General features: G+C 36.5%; 1 protein-coding gene across 2 annotated transcripts in view; it reads right to left on the bottom strand.

Annotated features, from left to right (window-relative positions):
* Positions 1 to 771: 771 nt before the first annotated feature.
* Positions 772 to 22,307, bottom strand: part of GABPA (GA binding protein transcription factor subunit alpha) — a 35,434-nt gene continuing 13,898 nt past the window's right edge. For both annotated transcript variants that reach the window (XM_046002029.1, XM_046002028.1), the window contains exons 5-10: positions 20,393 to 20,638; positions 13,151 to 13,345; positions 10,188 to 10,241; positions 9,145 to 9,285; positions 8,713 to 8,905; positions 772 to 4,091 (exon numbers count right to left, since the gene is read on the bottom strand). In XM_046002029.1, coding sequence (XP_045857985.1) covers positions 3,863 to 4,091; positions 8,713 to 8,905; positions 9,145 to 9,285; positions 10,188 to 10,241; positions 13,151 to 13,345; positions 20,393 to 20,638 — 1,058 coding nt within the window. In that variant the 3' untranslated portion in view covers positions 772 to 3,862. The remainder of the gene's footprint in view (positions 4,092 to 8,712; positions 8,906 to 9,144; positions 9,286 to 10,187; positions 10,242 to 13,150; positions 13,346 to 20,392; positions 20,639 to 22,307) is intronic.

Raw genomic sequence — 22,307 nt, 5'->3', positions numbered from 1 at the left:
AGAGGCTTTAACCCATTGAGCCACTCAGGGACCCTGGCTTGCCTTTTGACAAGTACTCAGTGTTACCATTTCTTCTGATTCTATTCTGAAGGAGTTTGGCTCTGTAGATGGGATTTTTTTTTTTTTTTTTTTTTTTTTTAAAGAGACTTGAGAGAGCGAGCTACTGCGCGCGCCTGTGCACGGGAGCAGGGGAGAGAGAGAACCTCAAGTGGACTTCTGCTGAGTGCCGAGCCCCTGGAGAGAATCAATCCCAAGACTCTCGGGAGATCATGACCTGAGCCAAAATCTAAAGTCTGCTCGACTGAGCCACCCAGAAGCCCCTCATTTATTTTCTTAAAGACTAAATTCTAACATCTAATTTTAGTTCAGTGGAATCTGTTCTTCCCAAATTGGTAAGTTTTAAGTAAAGTATATGGGACAATAGAGCAGATGTAGAAATATTTTCATCCAACCCAATATCCCAGGAATTTGAGCCTATTTTTTTATGCAGGAAAAAACTTCCAAAAACACAGAAATATACTGTATAATAGTTTTATTTTTCTCATTTTACTATTTTTACATTTTATGCACAAATATTTTTTATCTGAGTAAAAATAGAAAATAACTGTTTCATGTAAAATTACAAAAAAAATAAAAACCACAAAGCAATACATAATTGTTATTATGACCGTATAAGTGTCTTTATTTAAAGAGTAAAAATGTAAGCAAAAATCCTCCTTCCTTTTACAAAAGACTGAGAATATTTTTTTCTGGCAGCAAGTGAAATATCACTGAAATATCAATATTTTTACACCTTCTAGATGTGAAGACATTAAGTTAGTCACAGGTTGTTTTATAATTATGAGTTTTAAAACATTTTTGTGCTATTTCAAAGATACGCTAGTTCTTTTTAAAAGGCAGTAGCATAAAATGATGAACATGGAAAACAGCTGACCTCGCCAAAAATATTTGGAGGCACAACCCTTTAAAGAATTATCACACTTGAGTTTCGCCATTAAACGGGAGAGAAAAACTGAACCATTTCTCTAATTAACTGACATGGATTAATAAAAAAATTAATGTAATGTGATGAGTCGATCCATGTTAAGATCAACCACACATTGCAATTCTGTTTAACGTCTGATTTTCTGATATCAACACAATTTCCAAGCTTCAAGCTAGACACATATGAAAGCTGGCTCAGTAAGAACCTCATGCGGAAAACAAAACTTTAAAACAAAAATGGACATTTCTTATTTTTGTACTTAGAGGCTAAAAGATGACCAACCATTTTATCTTTCTTCTTTTAAATACACTGTAAATTCCCCTATGGAAAATTTTATTCATAAAAACAGCAAAGAATGAATAGCATGAATCATATTTTTTTTTACAATACAAGTTCTTTTTCACTGAAAGAAAAAATTGCCTGGCTTTCTAATGATTGTAACCTCAATAAGGACAATGGAAATAGTTTAATATTTAAGTTGAAAAAAAGTAACTGAAGTTTCTTGAACCAATTGGGGAAATCAGTCTCATGACTTCACCTGTGTTCTGGTACATAAAATGGTGAAAGATGAAGAAGAAAAAGAAAAATGAAATAGCACCTGGTCCTGTATGAGAATGATCTTTGTTCAAGTTCTAATGGGAAATAAAATAAAAACTGCCGAAGGAAGAAAAATGGAGAGAATATGTTCTTGGAAAAAGGAATCTAAGGAATGCTTAAAGGAGAAGCAGCAATAGTTTGACTTTGGAGGTCTAAAAGAAATGTGGGTGTTCCTTGCCTTAAAATATATACATATAGTTGCAACATAGTCTGTCGTCTTCGCTAAAACTTTAAAATATGTCTCCCCAAAAGCATTTTAAATACTAAAGTCAAAAGCTGTAAGCTCTTGGTAACATACCAGAGACTTTATTATATTTTTTAAAACTATAAGCAACTTGTCAACTCCCCAGACTGAGATGGTGCAAAACCTTCTTTTTTGGTGACCTATCTGTTCTGAACTTAGGAGTTTCTATATATTATTTCATATGCTTATTCTACTCAGATATCCTTGTAGCCAGTGCCCAAACTAAACTAATAGTTTGTCAGTCTATTCCATATGTGTTTATAAAAAAGTAAAAATAGAAGTTACGAGTTTTACTCCTTTTAGGCATCCCCTGCAGGTCTTAAATGACTTAAGCATAAAAATGAACTAACATTACACATCGCAGTCCTATAAGCACAGCACTTCAAGCTGCGATTTGAGGTCACCAGAGAAGAAAATCAGAGATCCTTTCTCTCCTGCTTGTTCCTAGGATCTCTGCCTTATGGTTCATTCCATACCACTATCTGGGACCAGTACAGTGACTGCTAGCAATGCCTCCTTGACTTACAACCAAGCCCTTTCCTCCTGGTTAGTCAGAAGCATCAAATGAGCTCTTATAAAGCTGTTTGGGGGGTAGACTTAGAGGAAATGGTGAGGGAGAAGGTGCATAAAGTAATGTATGTCAATCTTCTGCTATAAGAGGAGTGAAAGCTCCTGCCAGTATCTCATGATTCGTGTATAATACCTTAAAACAAAACAAAACAAAAGCAAGCAAGCAAAAAAGAAATATTTCTAGCCATTTCTGCTTAGTGTTAGCTGGTGATAAGTAAGAAGTTTCACATATAAGAATCATATAATTAAAACATTTTAAAAATGAGTTATGTTTTAATATCTCTTTCCTTTTGAATATCATTATATATAGATATATATATTAAAATGGTCAAGTGAACATGTATTTAGATATTTATACTCACACATATATAATATTCAAAAGGAAGAAATTCAGTAAATGGAAAATTTTGTTTGGAGAGAAGACTGTCTAAACTGGAGGTCAGAATTTCTTCTTAGAGCTATGGACTAGTAATTTGCTTTTGTCTTGGAAGGGAAAGTATTGCTGACTGATTAACGTCTTCATTTCATCAGAAACACAATGACTACATAAGCTGCTTTTGCATAACACACTGGCAGTATAGGGCAATTTTGAAAAAGAAAGAAAGCAAGCCATGCCAAACCAAACTAAATCAAACTTTTATTTTCTGGCTGAGGTATACCTTTTCAGTTTTTTAAATCTCTGACAGGAAAAACAGAGATCATTTCAGAATTTTTGTAACAGTTGGTTTATTAGAATTAAATGCCTCTCTTAAAATAATTTAAATTCTTGGCCTGACATTATGAATAATCTATACAGAAAATCCTTAAAATTAGCTTGAGTTAAGCTCGATTTCAACCTGGATCTCCTTCAGCAATGCTCTTCTGCCAGTCGACTTCTTATTGTCCTTTGCTTGCAAATATATAAATTATTTTAATAACTTGATACTCTCAGTTTAGTAATTTATTAATATTATAATTTTATTTGATATGAATATTTTAGCTCTGCTTGATTAGATGAAACAGGCACACATGCTTTACTGTGAAAAATTCCATTTTCTGGTTCTATGTAAAGCAACATCTAAAGCAGCAGAGAGGGGAAACAGTTATATTTTCAAAAATAGTTAAGCCAGACTGTTTCCTGGAGATACTTCATTTATTTTTCATCCTCAGATGCTACTGACTATTTTTGGTAGGGCTAGACATTAATACTGACCAGTTTAGCTTTCCTGACTGTTAACAAACTATCCCACAATGAACCTGACTTGGTGCTGAAGACATTGTGGTGACCTTTAACATACACGTATTCTAAAATATATGCTCAAAGTAAAAAGATCCAAATTCACAAGAGTATGAAATATTTATAAAAAAATCATGCATCAGATTGTACAGTCTAGAAATAAAAGAAGATTCAAATTCAGTAATAAAGGTGAGAGCAATACTTGCTCTAATATTTAAGAAAGACCTTGGGCTCCCAGAAGGTCCTGGGCTCAATTATCCTTTTCCGTCTGCAGAGAAGCAGTGGCCAGGGCTACTGCTGTGACCGGCTGGGCAATCCCGTGAAGCTGCATCTTTGCAAGTTTCTTCTGTTCACATTCTGTGACCAAACGGTTCAACTCTGCTGCACTGTATCCAATAAGAGTCTTCAAGTCACAGACAAACTTGTACACAAATCTCTTGCCTTGAACTTTACAAATCATGTCCCCATCATAATAATACCTTTAAAAAGAAATACACATTAGGACTATAGGGGAAAAAAACAGAATTTGGGCTTGTTACAATAGTTCAGATCCCTCCTTAAGCAGGAGCCTAGTCCTAGTCCTGTATCTACCCCGACAGCAACTAACATTGAAGTTACAGAGAAATATTTAATGTTACTATCCAAGGAAACTTCAAAACACTGCTTACTAAAATTTCAATGTTCAGTATTCTAAAACGCTATGTATTAAATTTTTAAACTGTATTTCAATAATTATGATAAAATACTGATTTAAAAATGAACACTATTAAAACAAAACAAAAAACCTTAGGAGTAGTAACAGAACCTAAGAACAAGGGCTTGGAGTCAGAATGTCAAGATTCAAAATACAGTGTCTTGACTTTGTGTGATTTTGTCACCACACAAAAGTCAAATTTTCTCTAAGTTTTTATTCCTCCTCTATACAATGAGGTTAAAAACAGTACTCACCCTCACAGAACTGTTGGGAGTTAAAAGGATTATCTTTGCAAAGTGCTCACTTAAGCACACAATGACTGGCACATAGCCCTCTATAAAACGTAAGCTATGTTATTAAGAACCCACATAAAAGGAGAAATTTGTAGTACACATATTCTATGGACTGCGGCAATGTGCACTTTCCTGTACTGTACAAAATCCCTTCAGTTGCAGCCATACCTTTGCTGTCACCATTTTAATATGTAAAGGCTCTCCTTCCCGTGAAATTCTCCAAATCCAACAGGGAGCCTCAGAAGTGTAAGTAAAGGGTTACAAGACAGATAGGATAGAGAAAACCAAGGAAGAGGACATCATAAGGAAACAAGGGTTTTATACATACAAAGACAAATCTGGAGGAAGTCCCTCTAGAAGCCTAGTGTACTGCCGCTATGTATGAAAATAGAGCTGGACTTAGATTTACCTTGGAAAAAGTTTATTTACTGTTAATCACTGTCAATTCCAATAAAGGGAAAAAGGTGAGTGAAGACTTGTATAGGCTGGGGGACTGTTAAGCCTCATATTTTGTTTTATTTTATTATTTTTCCCCACTTCTGTGAAGCCTTGATTTAAAAACTGTACTGCCCATCTGTACCAGTTTGACAATAAACAGTTATGAAAGGAACGACTATTTGCCAAAGTACCAACATGGTGTAAACTACCATATTTAGCAGGACTTTATTATAAAGTCATTCAACTTAATCAAGAGTCCATTAATGAAAAGGCTATCTATGTGCAGGAAATTAAGTCACTTTTCCTTAATTTCAGAATGGAGAAAGCCTAACAGGCAGTTATGTTCACTTTCTTAGTGAGATACAACACACTGGGCAGAGTTCTTGTGTTTCCTTTTGTGCCAATTACAGACATAATTTAGATCTTAGCCCACAAACCATCAATTGCCTGTCATCTAGTTTAAAATGAGACTGGTATTTTAATTTCTTAAGAAGATTTCTTCACAGTATGTGCGGCTATAGCAAAGAGACACTTGAGAAAAAAGTACGATAAAGGAAGAAAGTGGTTTTATACTTCAAGGAGGAAAATGGAGTTGGTATAATCTTCTGTCTCTTGGTAAAAGGTGATAAAAGAGTAGAAACACTAAGTTCTAATTTCACTTAGTATGTCCTTCAATCTACTAGATGCTGTCCTACAGCCACATAAAATAGCATTCACCGCATTTGTACCCTCCATAAAATGAAGAAAGTAGAAAGGTACATGATACCTGTATTTTCATGGACTTGATTTTGCCCTTTTTTTTAAAACTTGTATTTTTTTTAGCCTTTATATTGTGAAATAGATTTCCCTAGAATCCCTCCAAAGTCCCTCCCAATCACTAACCCTGCCTTGCTCGAAAAGGTAAAAACAATCTTGTTCCATGATGGTAATTCACTGCTTGTCACCCAAACATGTATCCCTAAACTTCTCCTGTTTCTTGAACTTTACACTATAAATGCACTCATACAATATGTACTCTTTTGGGTCTGATTCCTTTGCTGAACATTACGTTTGTGAGGTTCATCTGTATCAGTGCTTGTAGCCCCAGGTCATTTCCATGGACACACGGTCCACTCTCGTTCACCACAATTCATTTACTCACTCTCCTGCTGACAGGTCTTGGGTTTGGGGATATTATCAATAATGCTGCTGTGAGCATGTGTGCAGACATATGCACGCAATTCTGTTTGGAAGAGTTAGGAGAGAAACTGCTGGGATACAGGCTACACTCCTATCAAAAGTGTAGAGGCATTCCCGCTGCTCCACATCCTCAACACCTGGTACTGGCAAGCATTTAAATTCAGGCCATCCTGAGAAATGCGCTGTGCCATTTATCATCGTTTCCAACCGCGTTTCCCTGATTACGAGAGGCTGTGTGCTGCGGCATACGGTCATTGGTCATGCGGATAATCACCGGTCCAGTGTCATGTCTCTTGCCCATTTTTCCTATTTCTCCTACTGATTTGTAAGAGTTCTTAAGTTACTTCAGACATGACTTTTACGTCAGGTTTGTGGCTTGCCTTTTACTCTCCCGACGATGGCTTCTGTTGACCAAAATTTAACTGTAATCTAATTTAAATGTAGTCCCAATTTCTTTTCTCCATCAGGGTCAGTGCTGTCAATTCTGTTTGATGTCCTTCCTCACCTACTGACACCATGGAGGTATTTCTAGATGCTTTCCTATTTTACTTTCCATATTTAGAGCTACAAGCTACATGGAACAAATTTCTGGTATGGTATGAGGAAGAGGTTGAGTTTCACTTTTTTTCCATATGGACAGTCAACCGTCCCAGCTCTATCAATTGAAAAGCAGGTCTTTCCTCATGTCTTTTCTCCATACCATCTTTAAGTCAAATACTCTTATATTCTTGGCTCTGCTTGGGCTCTCCACTGTAATCTGTCATCTATCTGTCTCTCCTAAGCAAATAACACATGGTCTTATTGTTCCAACTACAGCAAGTTTCAATGTCCTGGAGAGCAAGTCTTCCCACTCTACGTTAATCTTCTTCAGGTATCCTAGCTGCTGCGGCACTTTAGATTCCCACACAAATTTTACAATCACCATGTCAAGGTCTACAAAAAAACGTTCTGCATTGAAACTTTTATCAGAGGAGACCTGACATCTTAAAGATTAATTCTAGTAATTTATTGTAATTTTGTATATATACAATTATATCAACTGCCAAAAATGACAGCCTTAATTCTCATACGGAGAGGATCTTTAGATAGTTGGCAAAGTATGTGAGACTAAATAAGTGATAAACACATCGAAAATAAAGCATTTTAGGGGCGCCTGCGTGGCACAGTCGGTTTAAGTCTGCCTTCAGCTCAGGTCATGACCTCAGGGTCCTGGGATTGAGCCCCACATCAGGCTCTGTTTCTCCCTCTCCCTCTGCTCCCACCCTGCCTCCCATTTGTGTGCTCTCTCACTTGCTCTCTCTCTCTCAAATAAATAAATTAAAAAGGGAAGAAAAGACAGCATTTTAGTTACTTTGAGTGCTAAGGAAAACAGTTATTTTGGAAAAGAAAAATGATCATGCTAAAATATGTAGCAATACATACATGATCATGACCCTAACAATGAATGCTAATATAACCACAATTTCCATATAATTATGTAACTACATTAGGATGAAGGGAGAAAGTGTGTAAATATGTGTAGTGGAGAGGTGAATCATAATCTCTCAGTGTGAAATTCACAATGTCCAAATGAAACATGAAGTAACAGTAAAAGCATATTATTTAGAAATAGAGATAAATTGCAGAGCTCTTTTACACTATGTTCACTCTTTCAAAAAAAAGACATTAGTTCCATATTTCCACATATCCTGCTTTTTTACTTAAATGCACATACTAAATTTCCATTCCTGTGGAAAGCATAATTTCTGAGAGTAACTGTCTCAAAAAAATTCATGCTACTTATAGGATGTTACAAATAATTTTATTTTATTCCAATTCAATCCATGTAAAGGTTGGATATTCAGATTTAGGGCGAAGGTGAAGAGAGAACAGAGAAATGGGTCATTCACCTCGTTATAAAAACAGAAAATATCTGCATTTTTGCTAAAACTTATACTCAATTCACCTACATCTTAATCTTCTATGTAAATGACAGAAAGCTCAGAGATTAAAATATAAGTTTTAAACAGAGTAATATATGCTTTTCAACCAGATAAAAACAAATAATCTTGGAATCATCTAAAAAAAATACACGCCTCAAAATTATTACTAAATATCTTTGTAAAAAGTCATTTTTGGGGTGCCCGAGTGGCACAGCTGATTATGGTTTCATCTCAGGTCGTGATCTCAGGATCAGGGGATGGAGCCCCCCACTGGGCTCTGCACTGAGCACAGCGTCTGGTCAAGTTTCTCTCTCCCTTTACCTCTGCCCCCTTCTCCCCCCACCCCCCCGACCCCCGCATGCTCAAGCACACACAAACTCTCTCTAAAATAAATAAATCTTTTTAAAAAAGTCACTTTTAACAACAGTGTGAAACTATTAGCTTTTTAATTAAATAAACATAAACAAGTCTTTTAATGTTACGTAACAATGTTAAACCTAGAATAAGAAGAAATTTTTTAGAAAGGCTTGGTAATAAAAAGAAATAATAAACAATAATAATCATAAATACTTACCTTAATGCACGACTGAGTTTCTCATAGTTCATTGTAGGCTTATTTTTACGTTGTCCCCATTTTTGTGCAACTAGTTCAGGCTGATTTAGCTTAAACTCGCCTTCATCACCGACCCAAGAAATGCAGTCCCGAGCATCCTTGTCAGTAAGAAGTTCTAGCAAAAACTGCCACAGTTGGATTTGACCATTGTTTCCTAAATTGAGAAGGACAAGTGTTGACTACAGTGCTATGGATTAATAGCAGGCAAAAGGCACCACATAGGTTCTTCTCCGGGTCATCCCCCAGCCATGCTACAAACATTTTTTTTTAAACAAATGCTGTATAAATACTGCCAGAGAAATAATCTATATTCATATTTTCATACAGTGAAAAAAACCCAAAATACACATGATTTGACAAATTTTATAAATAACATAAGATAATGCAAAATACCTGTTCTGTTCCCAGGTGAACTTCTATCTTCTCCTGAAATCCTTGGAGCTCTTTGTACTTTAGCTGCCTTTGCACTACTGTTTATAACTTTAATAGTAGTTGGTGTAGCAGATTGTACTGATGCTGGAATAATCTGCACAGCTGCAAAGAAAAATGGAAAAAATTTTGTTTCCTTCTAATACAAACAGTAAAAAATCTACTAAGAGATATAAAATGCTATTAGTTTTACTGATGCACCTCTAATCAGCTCAAAAAAAAAAGGGCCTCATTTAAAAAAAGCCTTAATCCACAGAAGTTTTGAACAAAGAAGTCCTGAGGATAATGTATGATGTTTGCATTATGGGTTGTGAATCTTAACTTGGGGAATAAGAGCAGGTCTTATTTTCAATTAATTTAGTGGTATATACACATTAAACAAGGAATTATAAAACATTTGCTTTAAGAATATTTCTTCGTTAAAAGTAGTTTATGAAATGTTGGGAAAAAATATGGACAAATGAGAACTCACATGCACTGGTGAAAACATCTACCCACACTTGGTGAAAAGCTATGGTAATCCCTAGTCAGGTTGGAAGGAACCCCTGTGATAAACCAGAGAATCTCCCACACATTCTTACAAACATTCATTCCATCATACTCACAGCCTTTTAAAAAGAATAGATAGCAGTGAAAATGAATGAAATCACACTGCAAGTATCATCAAAAGTCTCATAACTGTTACACAAAAAGCAAGTTATAAAAGGATATATACAGTTTATTATCATTTTACCCAGAAAGTTTAAACACAGGTAAAACAAAGTGAGGTTGCCTAGTTGGTAAAAATATAAAATATGCACAGAATAATAAACATCAATTCAAGACAATCATTTAAAATGAGATCTACAACAGGCAAAGTTGATACATAAAGTTTTAATTCTTACGCTGTACATAGATGTTAGTTACTATACTTTATTTCTTGGTTTATCTAAAATATTTCATAAAAAGTTAAAAAATTAATTTTATTACCTTGCAGTGCTGAATTAAAAGAAAGCATGAATACTCACGCTGATCAATTGTAACTATCTCATTCATCTGTTGTTCTTGGCTTGCCAACACATCTGAAGAACACACATAAAAATTTTTGTTTACATTTACCCCAAAAATACAAACTCAAGTCAGTAAAGCTCAATTCAACTGACCAACCAAATAAACTAAAAAGCAAAACATTCAACAAAACTTAATGGCACAATAACCTAAAGAAATAATTGATAGTTACTTTGCAAGAAAAAGATATTTTTAAGAGAAATAACAGATGGAGAGCTCTAATTCTTTTAACATTAAGAAAAGAAATGTTAGAAAAATGGAGTTACGTTTCACAATTCATAGTATAAAACAGCAGTTCAGATTCTGAGCTGGATAGTCCCATAACATAAATATCTATATCTAAATCTATTTATATGTATAAAACCATTTAAAACATGGAAACCTTTAAAATCAAATCAAAGATGAGATCTTCAGAATTTACTAATCTGTTCTAACAGATTGAATAAAACTGCTTTAACTTTTTTTTAATAAGATTTTATTTATTTGAGAGAGGGGGGAGGAATAGCAGAGGGAGAGAGAATCTCAAGCAGACTCTGTGTGGAGCAGGGATCCCCACAATCTCATGACCCTGAATCATCACCCGAGCTGAAATCAAGGGTTGGATGCTTAACTGACTGAGCCACTAGGCGTTCCAAAAGGGCTTTAACGTTATAATGCTCCTTAAAGATAGTTAAATTTTCAATTAAACTGTAGTGGTCCTATACGTCACAAGTGAACGAAATAATATAACGATGGCTACAAAGATAGCTCTCAACATGAGCTACACTGTAAAAGGTCCTAATATAACCACTAAGAGAGCCAATCTTAACTTGTCTGTTGCTATCCCCTACCCAAATGCTATTCTTTATTTCTTTAACGAAAGTTCCTATTTCCCAGTCTCTAATATTTCAGCCCATTTATTTAGTGCCCATCATAGATTAGATGCCTTTCTCTTGAAGCTGTACCAACCAGCAATCATCTGTGTACTGGGTGAGTACCAGCCTGGGCACCAAACAGTTCTACTTAGGGTGCCATGCCAAGATCCAGTTCTAGGCACACAGAGCTGGAAAGAACTAAGAAACTAAAAAGAGATCTAAAGCCTACCTGTCAGATAAGGGGTTTCTTTCGGGGTTTATATAATTATATGGGACTAGCCTCAGATCTTGCTTCTGATCTTAGCACTCACTTATTGGCTGTGTGACTTTGGTAAATTGTTCAACCAACTTAAGCATTAATTTCCTCATGTTTAAATGAGCTATCACACCTACCACCTCATGAGGCTGTCATGAGGATTAAAGGAAAAATTTTTTTTTAAAAGATTCTCATTTACTTATTTGACAGAGAGATCGAGTGCACACATAAGCAGGGGGAGAAGCAAGCAGAGGGAGAGGGAGAAGCAGGCTCCCCACAGAGCAGGGAGCCCGACATGGGGCTCGATCCCCAAACCCTGGGATCATGAGCCAAGCCCAAGGCAGACGCTCAACTGACTGAGCCACCCAGGCACCCCAAGGAAAATGTTTTCTAAAAGCACAATACTTGAAACATAGCTTAACTTTTCAGTAAACTGGAGATGTTATTGCTTCATCCAGATTCCTAGTTCTGAGCATTCTCCCCGCTTCAAAGAAATGAACAGATACACAAGATTCCTGTGAAGTCTCTGAATGAGCTTTAAAGACTGAGAAGCACCAGAAGAACCAGAGACAACCACAACAACGTGCTGCCATGGGGGAAACAGCAAAACCCACCAATTTTAAACTGTAGTCCAAACACTGTCTTTGTCCTAATCTTGACAATTCCTACAAGGATACATTTCAGTAAATATGACTCACATGTTAAAAACCTGAAACAATTCAAGAGTTTTCCTTACTTATCTGAAAAGCTGCGTAGAGGGGGGGAAAAAAAACCCCAAAACCCCTGTGAAATCAAGAACAAAACTTCAACCAGAACATTTAACTTACTTATCTAATAAGAAAAACTGGAAATAAACCCTGTAAATGTAATGAATGCAGTAAGACTTTCAGTGTCAATAGATACTTCCCCCTCTAGTATTCACGAGATTCCATGAAAGAGAGAAACTCTAACCAATGTAGGAAAGCCTCTCTCTAGAGATCATTTGTTATTTAGCAGGAGAAAAAGCACCCCATATGAAAACCCTAAGCCTTCGAATACCTGTGGAAAATCCCTCCAACCAGAGCTGTTCCTTTACTGGGCAGGTAATAGAACAAACCCTACCAGTTCCCTTTTTATCCATAACCATTACAAAAACAAAGTCAGAGTTTGTCTTATTCACATATTCTGAAAAGTATGTGGGTCTGGCTAGCATTTCTGGCCTGCTGTAGAATGATGTTAGGGAACAGGGTACTGCTAATATTTTCACAGATAGTCACTGGAATATAAGATGGATTAAAATTCAAGCAAAATAATTTACATTTATTCGAGCTTTTTGTTGGTCAGCCAAGTAGTTTCTAATTTCTGTATATAGTCACTTAATCATAATAATAATGTCTATGGAGCCAACATGGAAACACTTATAAACAGCAGACTTCAAATTGAAAGAACTGACTGATGAAACAGAAGTCAACGATGGAATTTATGAAGAGAGCTAAGTGTAGGGCACAGAATCTTAAGAACTTGGATTCCAGCCTTCTTCAGTCTGGTTTTAGATCTTGGCTCTGCCATTCCCTAACCCAGTACCCTCATGGAGCTGGCTCTTTAAACCATGGTATCCTATCTAAAAAATAAGGAAAGTAATGATTTGTGGCATCAGTAGAGGGATTAAATTAAATAATACATATAAAGCTCCCAGCACAGCCTTAGACAATTAGTAGGTGTTAATTATTATTGCTATTATCAAAGATAACAACAAACAATGAAGACAAAGTTATACAGAAATAAAGTTAAACTCAAGTTATAGTGCAAATAGGTAATAATTCAAATTTTATACATTTTCGAAGAAGTTCCAGATGACTCCATAGAATTTCTCCCCGAGGCACTCGCTGAAAAAAATCTTCTTGGTTGAGACTGCATAATTCTCTTCCGGAAATGTTGAGTGTGGTCAGGTCTATATCAGTCATGCTGAACTCCTTCATTACCCAAACCACCCAGTGTAGGACTTGGTCTGTGGACCACTGTATAGGATCTAAAGAGAAAAATATTACCATTAGCCTAGTCCTATCTTCGATATTATTAAATTCACAGTTCATTTGTCAATATACACACTCGCATATATGTATATATATATATAGAGAGAGAGAGAGAGAGAGAGAAATCAGACAGGATCTTTCCCCAAGTTAAGTGAAGTAAATAAACGCAAATAAATAAAAAGGTTTTTTTTGTTTTATTTTTTTTAAAGGTTTTATTTATTTATTTGTCAGAGAGAGAGAGAACACAAGCAGGCAGAGCGACAGGCAGAGGCAGAGAGAAGAGCAGACTCCCCGCTGAGCAAGAAGCCCCATGCGGGACTCGTGGGATCATGACCTGAGCCGAAGGCAGCGGCTTAACCAACTGACCCACCCAGGCATCCCAATAAAGAGGTTTTTAATACTACATTTTCTCCTCAGCTCCTTTTCAATTTCTCAATCAAAACTTTTAATGAATTCACTTGATTTACATCAGTTAGTCTGAAATTTTATCAAGAAAAAACAACATAAAATTGCTCTTCAATGGGTCAACTGAAAGAATAAAAAGTGGGATTTCTCTAGAGAGAATGGCATAAGTCATTCAAGTTTTAAACATTACTTTGCAGCACTGTATAATTTGGTGCACTGGGGGGGAAAAAAAACCTATTAAGGGGTTTCTGAAGAGCTAGACTCACTCTCCAAAATGTGCAAAACATAATCTTTCCTCCCCTTTGCTTCTTGTAAAAAGCTGGTGTTCCTGTATTTACCCTTTAGTGGCATTTATAATACAACATGCAAATTGCATGTTTACTCAGCTGTCTTTCCCTGTAATACATTAAGGTCTGAAATATAAGGACTGTGCCTTATAAACCAGTTTATCTTCGGAATTTACCACAATGCCTTATGCATGGCCTCATTTGTTAAATCTATGGAAAGTAAACCTAATAGTCATTTTCCTCATCATTTTTTTACTATCTAATTGAGTTCACAAATGAAAAAGATGGCCAACATGTATAAATATTTCATTGTTGTATCCCTGGCACCCAATAGAGTATTCTACCCAGATAAGTTCAATAAAAACTGGCTGAATTAATTTTGGTTTAGGTATTTCTGCATGGAGAAGATGATCTATCTCAACAGTATTGGTTACATGCCCCTAAGATGCAGGCTATTCAATTGCAGTAAGTGGGGAAAAACACATTTAGGTACTTATCAAGAGCCAATTTATAATAAAAGATGAATCAAACATAATATAGGATTGACAGCCACAGAACTGCTTTTTTATTTGATCTTTTCATAAAAAGGAAAGGGAGTAGGATTTTGAGAAGAAGGCAGCAAAGTTTTTTCATGTCTTTGAATGCACACATTAAAAAAACACCACTAAAAGCAAAAGACAGCAAAACCAAAAATCCATGTATATTTACAACAAAACCAGGTGACAAGGTATCTCCAAGGAAGCCAAAAACACACAGAGGAAGACAAAGTAGTAACATTCAGAGACCTTCATGGTATCGGTATCTGCTTAGGAGAAAGCAAAGGGGGAAACAAAGGAAAATCTGACCCATTTTCATTCTGAGCGCAGGAGAACCTGAACACAGCCAAGAAGTTTTCACTGAGAGCAACAGGCCAAGCTCAAAGGAGTAGCTCAAATAGTTTTGCCCAATCGAGTGCAAAGGTCCATGGTAAGATTTAAGGGGCCAGAGCAGTGCAGCACCTTTGGGTTTTTCAAACTGAGCCACGGATCATGTGCAGGAGAGTGGAACACAATGAGAAACTAGAGGGAATGGAATCTAAACCGAGCAGTGCAAGAATACCAAAGAAAAAGAGGAGGTCCATGTTTAAGAGTGGAGTAAGGGAACAGACAGCAACTGAGAAAGCCAGTGGCAACGTTTTTGTTTTTGTTTTTTTGACGTTTTATTTATTTAGGTAATATCTACACCCAACATGGGGCTTAAACTCACAACCTGGAGATCAGAGTCATGTGCTCTTCTGACTGAGCTAGCCAGGTGCCTCTACTGGATCTATTTTTAAATACTACTTGAAAATAACAGAGGAAAGAATTATAGAAAGCTAGAAAAGCTATCCCGAACTACACTTCCCACTGTAAGTTCAAGTAACCTCATTTTACATAAACATGAGCCAAAAAGAGTATCATGATCGAAAAAGTTGGGGCAAATGTAATCAGTCTGATTTGTTTTCTTAAATAATATCAGGACTTCTGGTGTAATGTAACTAATTGTCTGTGCATATTCTCCCTGTTTATTTCTCTAGGACTTTAGTAAAATGACAGTAAGGGAATTTTTAAAAGAAGTAAACTCATAGGAACATAAGTGAAAATGCAAATAGATGGGAGACTTTCAACTAATTTTTGAAGACAGCAGAGTGAAGATTAAGTGAGGTAGAAGCTATGACCTAAAATATCTATCTAGGAGAGTACAGTAACAAGTAAGAGTTTCCTGACTACAGAATCCCTCTAACTGGCTCAGGCTGTGGTGGTTCCAGGTAGCAGGAGAAGCGTAAGTGGAAAATGAGGGGACTGATTTAAAGTGTATGGTGTTGTTAGAACCTCCAGGGCCGCCTCCTTCATTCTCAAGAGCCAACCGAAAACCATCCCCAAGCACATGTCCATATCCTGACCCCCACCACTACCCCATCCCCAGAACTTCTGGGACAGACATGAAATGTACACCGATCCCAGTATAAAAGTCTACAAACTGAAGAGTGAGACCCTCTGCACTTCCCTTTCCATTTCCAGAATGCAGCATTCACATGTACATCAACCCTAAATCCTCACCTGCACTTTCTACTCCTGTCAGGTATTTGGCCAATTCTCCAGAGAAGTTAAAGATACCCAGGAAAAATATTTATATACATACTGACGCTTGGAAATCTTTATGAAATGACCAATATCCCATTTTACCAGAGTATGGTCAAGAACTCCCTTCCAGAGCTTCAAACTAATTATCTTTAAAGTTACTTACTTTTAACTAAGAACAGATGAGCAGGAACAGATATTTGAGAGACTCGAAACAAAGCATTGAACAAAAATAAACAAAACTAGAATCCAGAAGCAGAAATAATGCAATAACAAAATGAAAAAAAAAAAAAAAAAGAAAGAAAAGAAAAACGTGATCAGAATGCTAAAAGGAAAAACAAAAATGAAAAGCCCTTGTAAAGTGAAAATAACTATTAGGATAGGTTGTTACATAAAGATAAGAAATTTAGCAGAAAGTTGTTCATATAGATACAAAAATGACAAATGAAACAAAAAAAGATACAGAGGATCAGCCCAGGAGATTCAGCAAGAGTCTCAGAAAAAAAGAAAAGAAAAACACTGAAGGTCATTATCAAAATAATAATGCAGGAAAATTTCCCAGAACTGAAGGCTACAATTGTCTAGATCAGCAGCTGTCCAAGAGAAATATAATGCAGGCCACCAGGTAATTTTAAAGTTTTCTCACAGCTATAATAAAAAAATAAATAGATGAAATTTATTGTAATTTCAATTTATTGAAATTTATTATAATTTCATGTAATGTTTCCAACTGTTATTTCAACATGTAATCAACATAAAAATTTTAAAAAAGATTTTACATTCTTTTCTGTTTGTACCGAGTATATGACACTCACAGCACAGCTCAGGTCAGACCAGGCACACGTGAAGTGCTCACGTGGGACTAGTGGCTACTGCACTAGCAGTGCCGGGCTACGCAATGCTTCCCCATAATCCATAAATCTACAGCACATGAAATAGATGCACAATGCCACTAAGCCAAGTTAAAGACTAGAGATAAAAAGGAGATCAAAACAGCTTCCAGAGAGAAAAAGAAAAAGGATATAAAAAGGAACCAGAATCAGAATGCCCCCAGAACATCTCACACTATAATGAAACAGAACAGGGCCATATAAATTTTGAGGAAAAATAGTATTTCAACTTAATATTCTATATCCAAGCTTTCAATCAGAGAGAGCAGAATAAAAAATAAAGACATTTTCGGATACATAACGTATCCGAACAAACAAAAAAATACCCTGCCAAACCAAAAACAAAAGCAACTTTTTTTTTTTTTAAGATTTTATTTATTTATTTGACAGAGATCACAAGTAGGCAGAGAAGCAGGCAGAGAGAGAGGGGAAGCAGGCTCCCCGCTGAGCAGAGAGCCCGATGCGGGGCTCGATCCCAGGACCCCGGGATCATGACCAGAGCCGAAGGCAGAAGTTTAACCCACTGAGCCACCCAGGCACCCCCCAAAGCAACTTTTATTTCCTAGGTGTCCTTTCTAAGGAAACCTGTACAGAGGAATGAGAAAATAATGAGTAAATGGGAGAATAAAACGAAGAAAAAGGAAAATATAAGATCCTAAAATATGGATCCAGCACTGCAGGCCAAGTCAAGGATGTCCAAGGATGACAGCACTATGGCAGATCTACACAAGAGCCAATCTAGAGATACTTCAGAATTTGGGAAAAATTATAGGCACAAAACAGTGGTGGAAATGGAAGAAAGTCAGTCTTGGTATATACAGAAATCTACAAACTAAAAATTAAGTCAACTTAGGGGCGCCTGGGTGGCTCAGTGGGTTAAAGCCTCTGCCTTCAGCTCCCAGGATCCTGGGATGGAGCCCCGCATCGGGCTCTCTGCTCAACGGGGAGCCTGCTTTTCCCTTTCTCTCTGCCTGCCTCTCTGCCTACTTGTGATCTCTCTGTCAAATAAATAAATTTTAAAAAAAATCTTAAAAAAAAAATAAAAGAGCTTTATTCTAAAGTAAATGATACCCCTTGGTAGGTACTCCTGAGTCAGAATTTTTAATCTTGCTCTCTATACAATTCATTATTACATACTACTCTCCATAAAAGATCCTACTACTGAAGGGTTCTTGTTGAAAGTCTAGTAAACTATGTAAAATATGTAAAATATTATTTCAAATGTTTTTATGCTCTCTTCCTTCCTTTTCAGCATTTCCTCTCTCAGAGGTGACTGCAAACTCACTAACAATAAGGTCAAGCAGGATGTCTAAGCTAGCTTTCATAAGTCAAAAACAAATAATATTGTCAACCATTCTGAAGAACGGCTCTATGTGGTCCTTCGAACTGGGCTTACCTTCTTAGGTTCCATTTAAAAGCCCCTCTCCTGGCTTCCCTCATCTATCCTTCTCCTGCTCGTGCCACACTATTTTATCTACAAATACTCAGGTTACTAACAACTCATGAACCTTCAATAATATTCATTTATCACTCCAACACTCTTTCCATTTGTCCATCAAAGGTTAATACTGTTTTCTCCACTTCTATTTTTTCCTGTAATTCAGCTTTGTGTAACCGTAGTTACTTTTTTTCTAAATCTACCAATGAACCTCTGATCACCAAATTTAATAGATACTACTCAGTTGGCATTTTTTTTTTAAAGATTTAATTTATGTGACAGGGAGCGAGAGAGAGAGCGTGCGCACAATCAGAGGGAGCAGCAGGCAGAGGGAGAGGGAGAAGCAGGCTCCCTACTGAGTAAGGAGCCCAATATGGCGCTTGATCACAAGACCCTGGGATGACGACTTGAGCCCAAGGCAGATGCTTAACCAACTGCGCCACCCAGGTGCCCCTCAGTTGGCATTTTTTTCACTTTGTCAGCAATGTGGCCACTCCTGACCATCTAAAACTCTTTTTCAATTTCAGAGACACTATATACAGCTCTTATTTTCCTTCTATCTCCTCAGCTATTCCATGTCTCCATTCCTTTTCCGCAACCTGAAATGCCAACAAGGCCCAGCCTTTAACGATGTGTCCCTTTCCATTTTCTCTCTCTCCATCAGAGACTGTATACACTTGTATAGCTTCTAGACAAACTCAACACAGCTAAGTCCCAGGAAACATTTTCATCTCCAGTCCAATCTTGTGTACCTGAAAATATTTTCTGGCCACCTTCAGCTGTAATATGTACAACACTTTCCCTAGAATCTTTCCAATACCAGACTTCCCCATGTCCCCCACTTAAGCTCTGGAGGGCATGGCCTATCTTTCTTATGTGCCATTCAAAGTCCAGCATTTAACATGGTGCCTGGCATATGTAGTTCACTAAATACGTAATAAAGATGTAACCAGGTCTTGTCAGTATGATCGCTGCTCTAGTCACCCAAGCTTGAGAAGTTGATTCAGTACTTGAATCTCTTCTCTCTACCCTCACGCAATCCACCAGTCAGTTGCTCAGCCCCAACACTAGTTTCATCCATCTCTTCGCACATAAATTATCGAGTCTAGGCTAACCTAGACGTTATCACCAGTGACAGGTCAACTACAACATGTGCCTATTTTCCCTTCGTTCAGTTTCTACTGCTCCAACGTAGGTCATGCACTGCTGCCACATTCATCTACCATGGTCGCGTCCATCAATCAAAAGCAGTTCTATAATGCTAGAGAGTAACTCCATCACATCTTCTCGCTACTCACTGCTGTGTCTAACTTTTGCACACACATTTCCTGTCTGGACTGTCTTCTCCCAATAGTTTTTCTAGAACAAACCCTCCCCCAAAGTTCCCCAGACAGTGCACTGTGATCCCTTTGAGATTCTTTCTCTCTCTCTTTTTTTTTAAATATTTATTTATTTCAGTGGGGGTAGGAGTGGAGAGGGAGAGAAGCAGACTCCATCCTTGGGCATGGAGCCTGACTTGGGGCCTTGATCCCATGTACCTGAGACCATGACCCGAGACAAGGACAAAAGTCAGATACTCAACTGACTGAGCAACCCAGGTGCCCCGATCTCTTTAAGATCCTAATGGCATATTCCCTTTATGTAAGTTACTGACAGCTTAAAAACATGCTACTTTTTATGGTAATTCTCTTTTCAATTATTCTCTCTCTTCACTGTGACACCCTAAAGACAGAATTTTTTCTTTTTTTAAAATTTCTTTGTATTCTTAGCACCCAGGACAGTATTTGTCCAAAGGGGATAAAAAGACAGATCCAGAAAATCAATTTAAAATTTTACATTTAAAATAGATCAACTTACTCACCCTAGTGTCCTCTATGTCAAGATTAATTCTTATTGTTCTACTAATATGTAATTATTTTATTACCATAAGGTATCCCAAGGCGTTCTTGCTCTTTCCTATAACCTTCCAGAGCGGCAGCCCATCTTGTCACTTGTTCTGAGGTTTCATCTGAAATAGTTGTAATGTGTTTTGTGCCATCAAGAGTTATAACCTGAGCTTCCTCAACAAGATGTGCTTCTGCTTCAGCATGGTGGGCATCTGGATCGATAACTACTTCAACTGTTTCCGCAGGTTTAACAATTTCAAGGATGTTTAGCTTAGGTTCAATTCCTAAAGAGTAAAAAAAAAAAAGTAAATCTAAATGAAAACACAAAAGTCACTAAAAAAATATAATTTAGCTTAGATTCTCTGTTCTCAAATGGTAGAGCAAATGCTCTCTTTTAGACAAAAATATAATTATTCACTAGAACTTTGGTAGATTAGATAACAGTAATGTGTTAATATTAATTTCCTGATTTTGATAATTGTAATGTAGTCATATAAAAGAACCTTGTTTTTAGAAAACACATATACTGATGCATTTAGGGATAATTGCACGTCTGCAACTTATTCTTAAACTGGGCAAAAAAGATAATGTGGGACAGAGGGATGGAGAATAAAGCAAATGTAATAAAAGTTAACATTTAGAGAATCTGGGTAAAGGACATCCCGGAATTCTTTCACTACTCTTGCAACTTTTCTGCAAGTGTAAAAGGATATAAAAACACCACCACCATCTTCACACACACAGCTACAAAGAAACATTTATTAGAAAAAAGTACCAATATGGATTAGAAAATAAAAACCACACTAGGGAAAGTATAAATGAGTAGTAGCTACCCACCTGTAAAACTTTTAAAAGTCCTTCTAACTTAAAAAAAAAAAAGTTATTTACTGACTGCTTTTCTTTTCAAAAGTCAAAGTACATATTTAAAAATGAACAGGCACTGAGTTTAAATTAAATTCATTATTAACTTCTGATTTCCATTTTCAATTGAATGAAAAAAAAACCCTCCAAATTCTTAAAATATTCAAAACAAAATAAATTAGCCCTTTATAAAATCATCTCAGATACTTCCATTACAAGACAGATCTAAAAAACTATCATTATTACTTAACAACTACTGTCTGGTCATTGATTCTGTTACATCCTACATCAAATTTAATCAAAGTGTATTTGAAAGATTAAAATTCAACTTCAATCCTCCCTGAAACAAACTCTATAATAAAATATATTGGTATCACTCATTATATGGTATAAAGGTAAGTCACTTTTTTCAAATATACATAACAAAAATAACTGTAACTTAAAAAAATATTTTTCTAAGATTTATTCCCTAATCTGTCACTCAAATTTCATCAAGTCGGCTCTTCCCAAATTCACTTACATTGAGAGGTGACTAGGCTTTTAAAGATAAAACAAAGAATTTCTTTCTTATTGTCAATGATGGTACTGGGGAAATTGTAGATCGGAAGGGATAACTACCTTTTTTTTTTTTTTTTTTAAGATTTTATTCATTCATTTGACAGAGATCCCAAGTAGGCAGAGAGGCAGGCAGAGAGAGAGGGAAGCAGGCTCCCCGCTGAGCAGAGAGCCCGATGCAGGGCTCGATCCCAGGACCCCCGGATCATGACCTGAGCCGAAGGCAGAGGTCTAACCCACTGAGCCACCAGGCGCCCCAACTACCATTTTTATAGTCTGAGAACAGTATGATTTGTGAAATGCCAGTGTAAGCAATCTAGTAGGTTCCAACATTAAAATTAGTCTAAAACTCCGGTAAGAATTTGTAACAAGCCACGTTTTAAAAAATTTTAGTTTTTAAACTAAAATGGTTTCCTAATTTTCTAACTTTTGTACTTACACAAGATTGGTAAAATACTGTGATGGATATGGGTAACTGAGTTACTCAACATCTTTTGCCAATTCCTCTATGCTAAACTGTAGGGACAAAATTTCCTG

The sequence above is a fragment of the Meles meles genome, chromosome 4 (genome assembly GCF_922984935.1).
Source record: "Meles meles chromosome 4, mMelMel3.1 paternal haplotype, whole genome shotgun sequence".
Classification (NCBI taxonomy): Eukaryota; Metazoa; Chordata; class Mammalia; order Carnivora; family Mustelidae; genus Meles; species Meles meles.
This window is presented reverse-complemented; position numbering and strand designations above follow the sequence as displayed.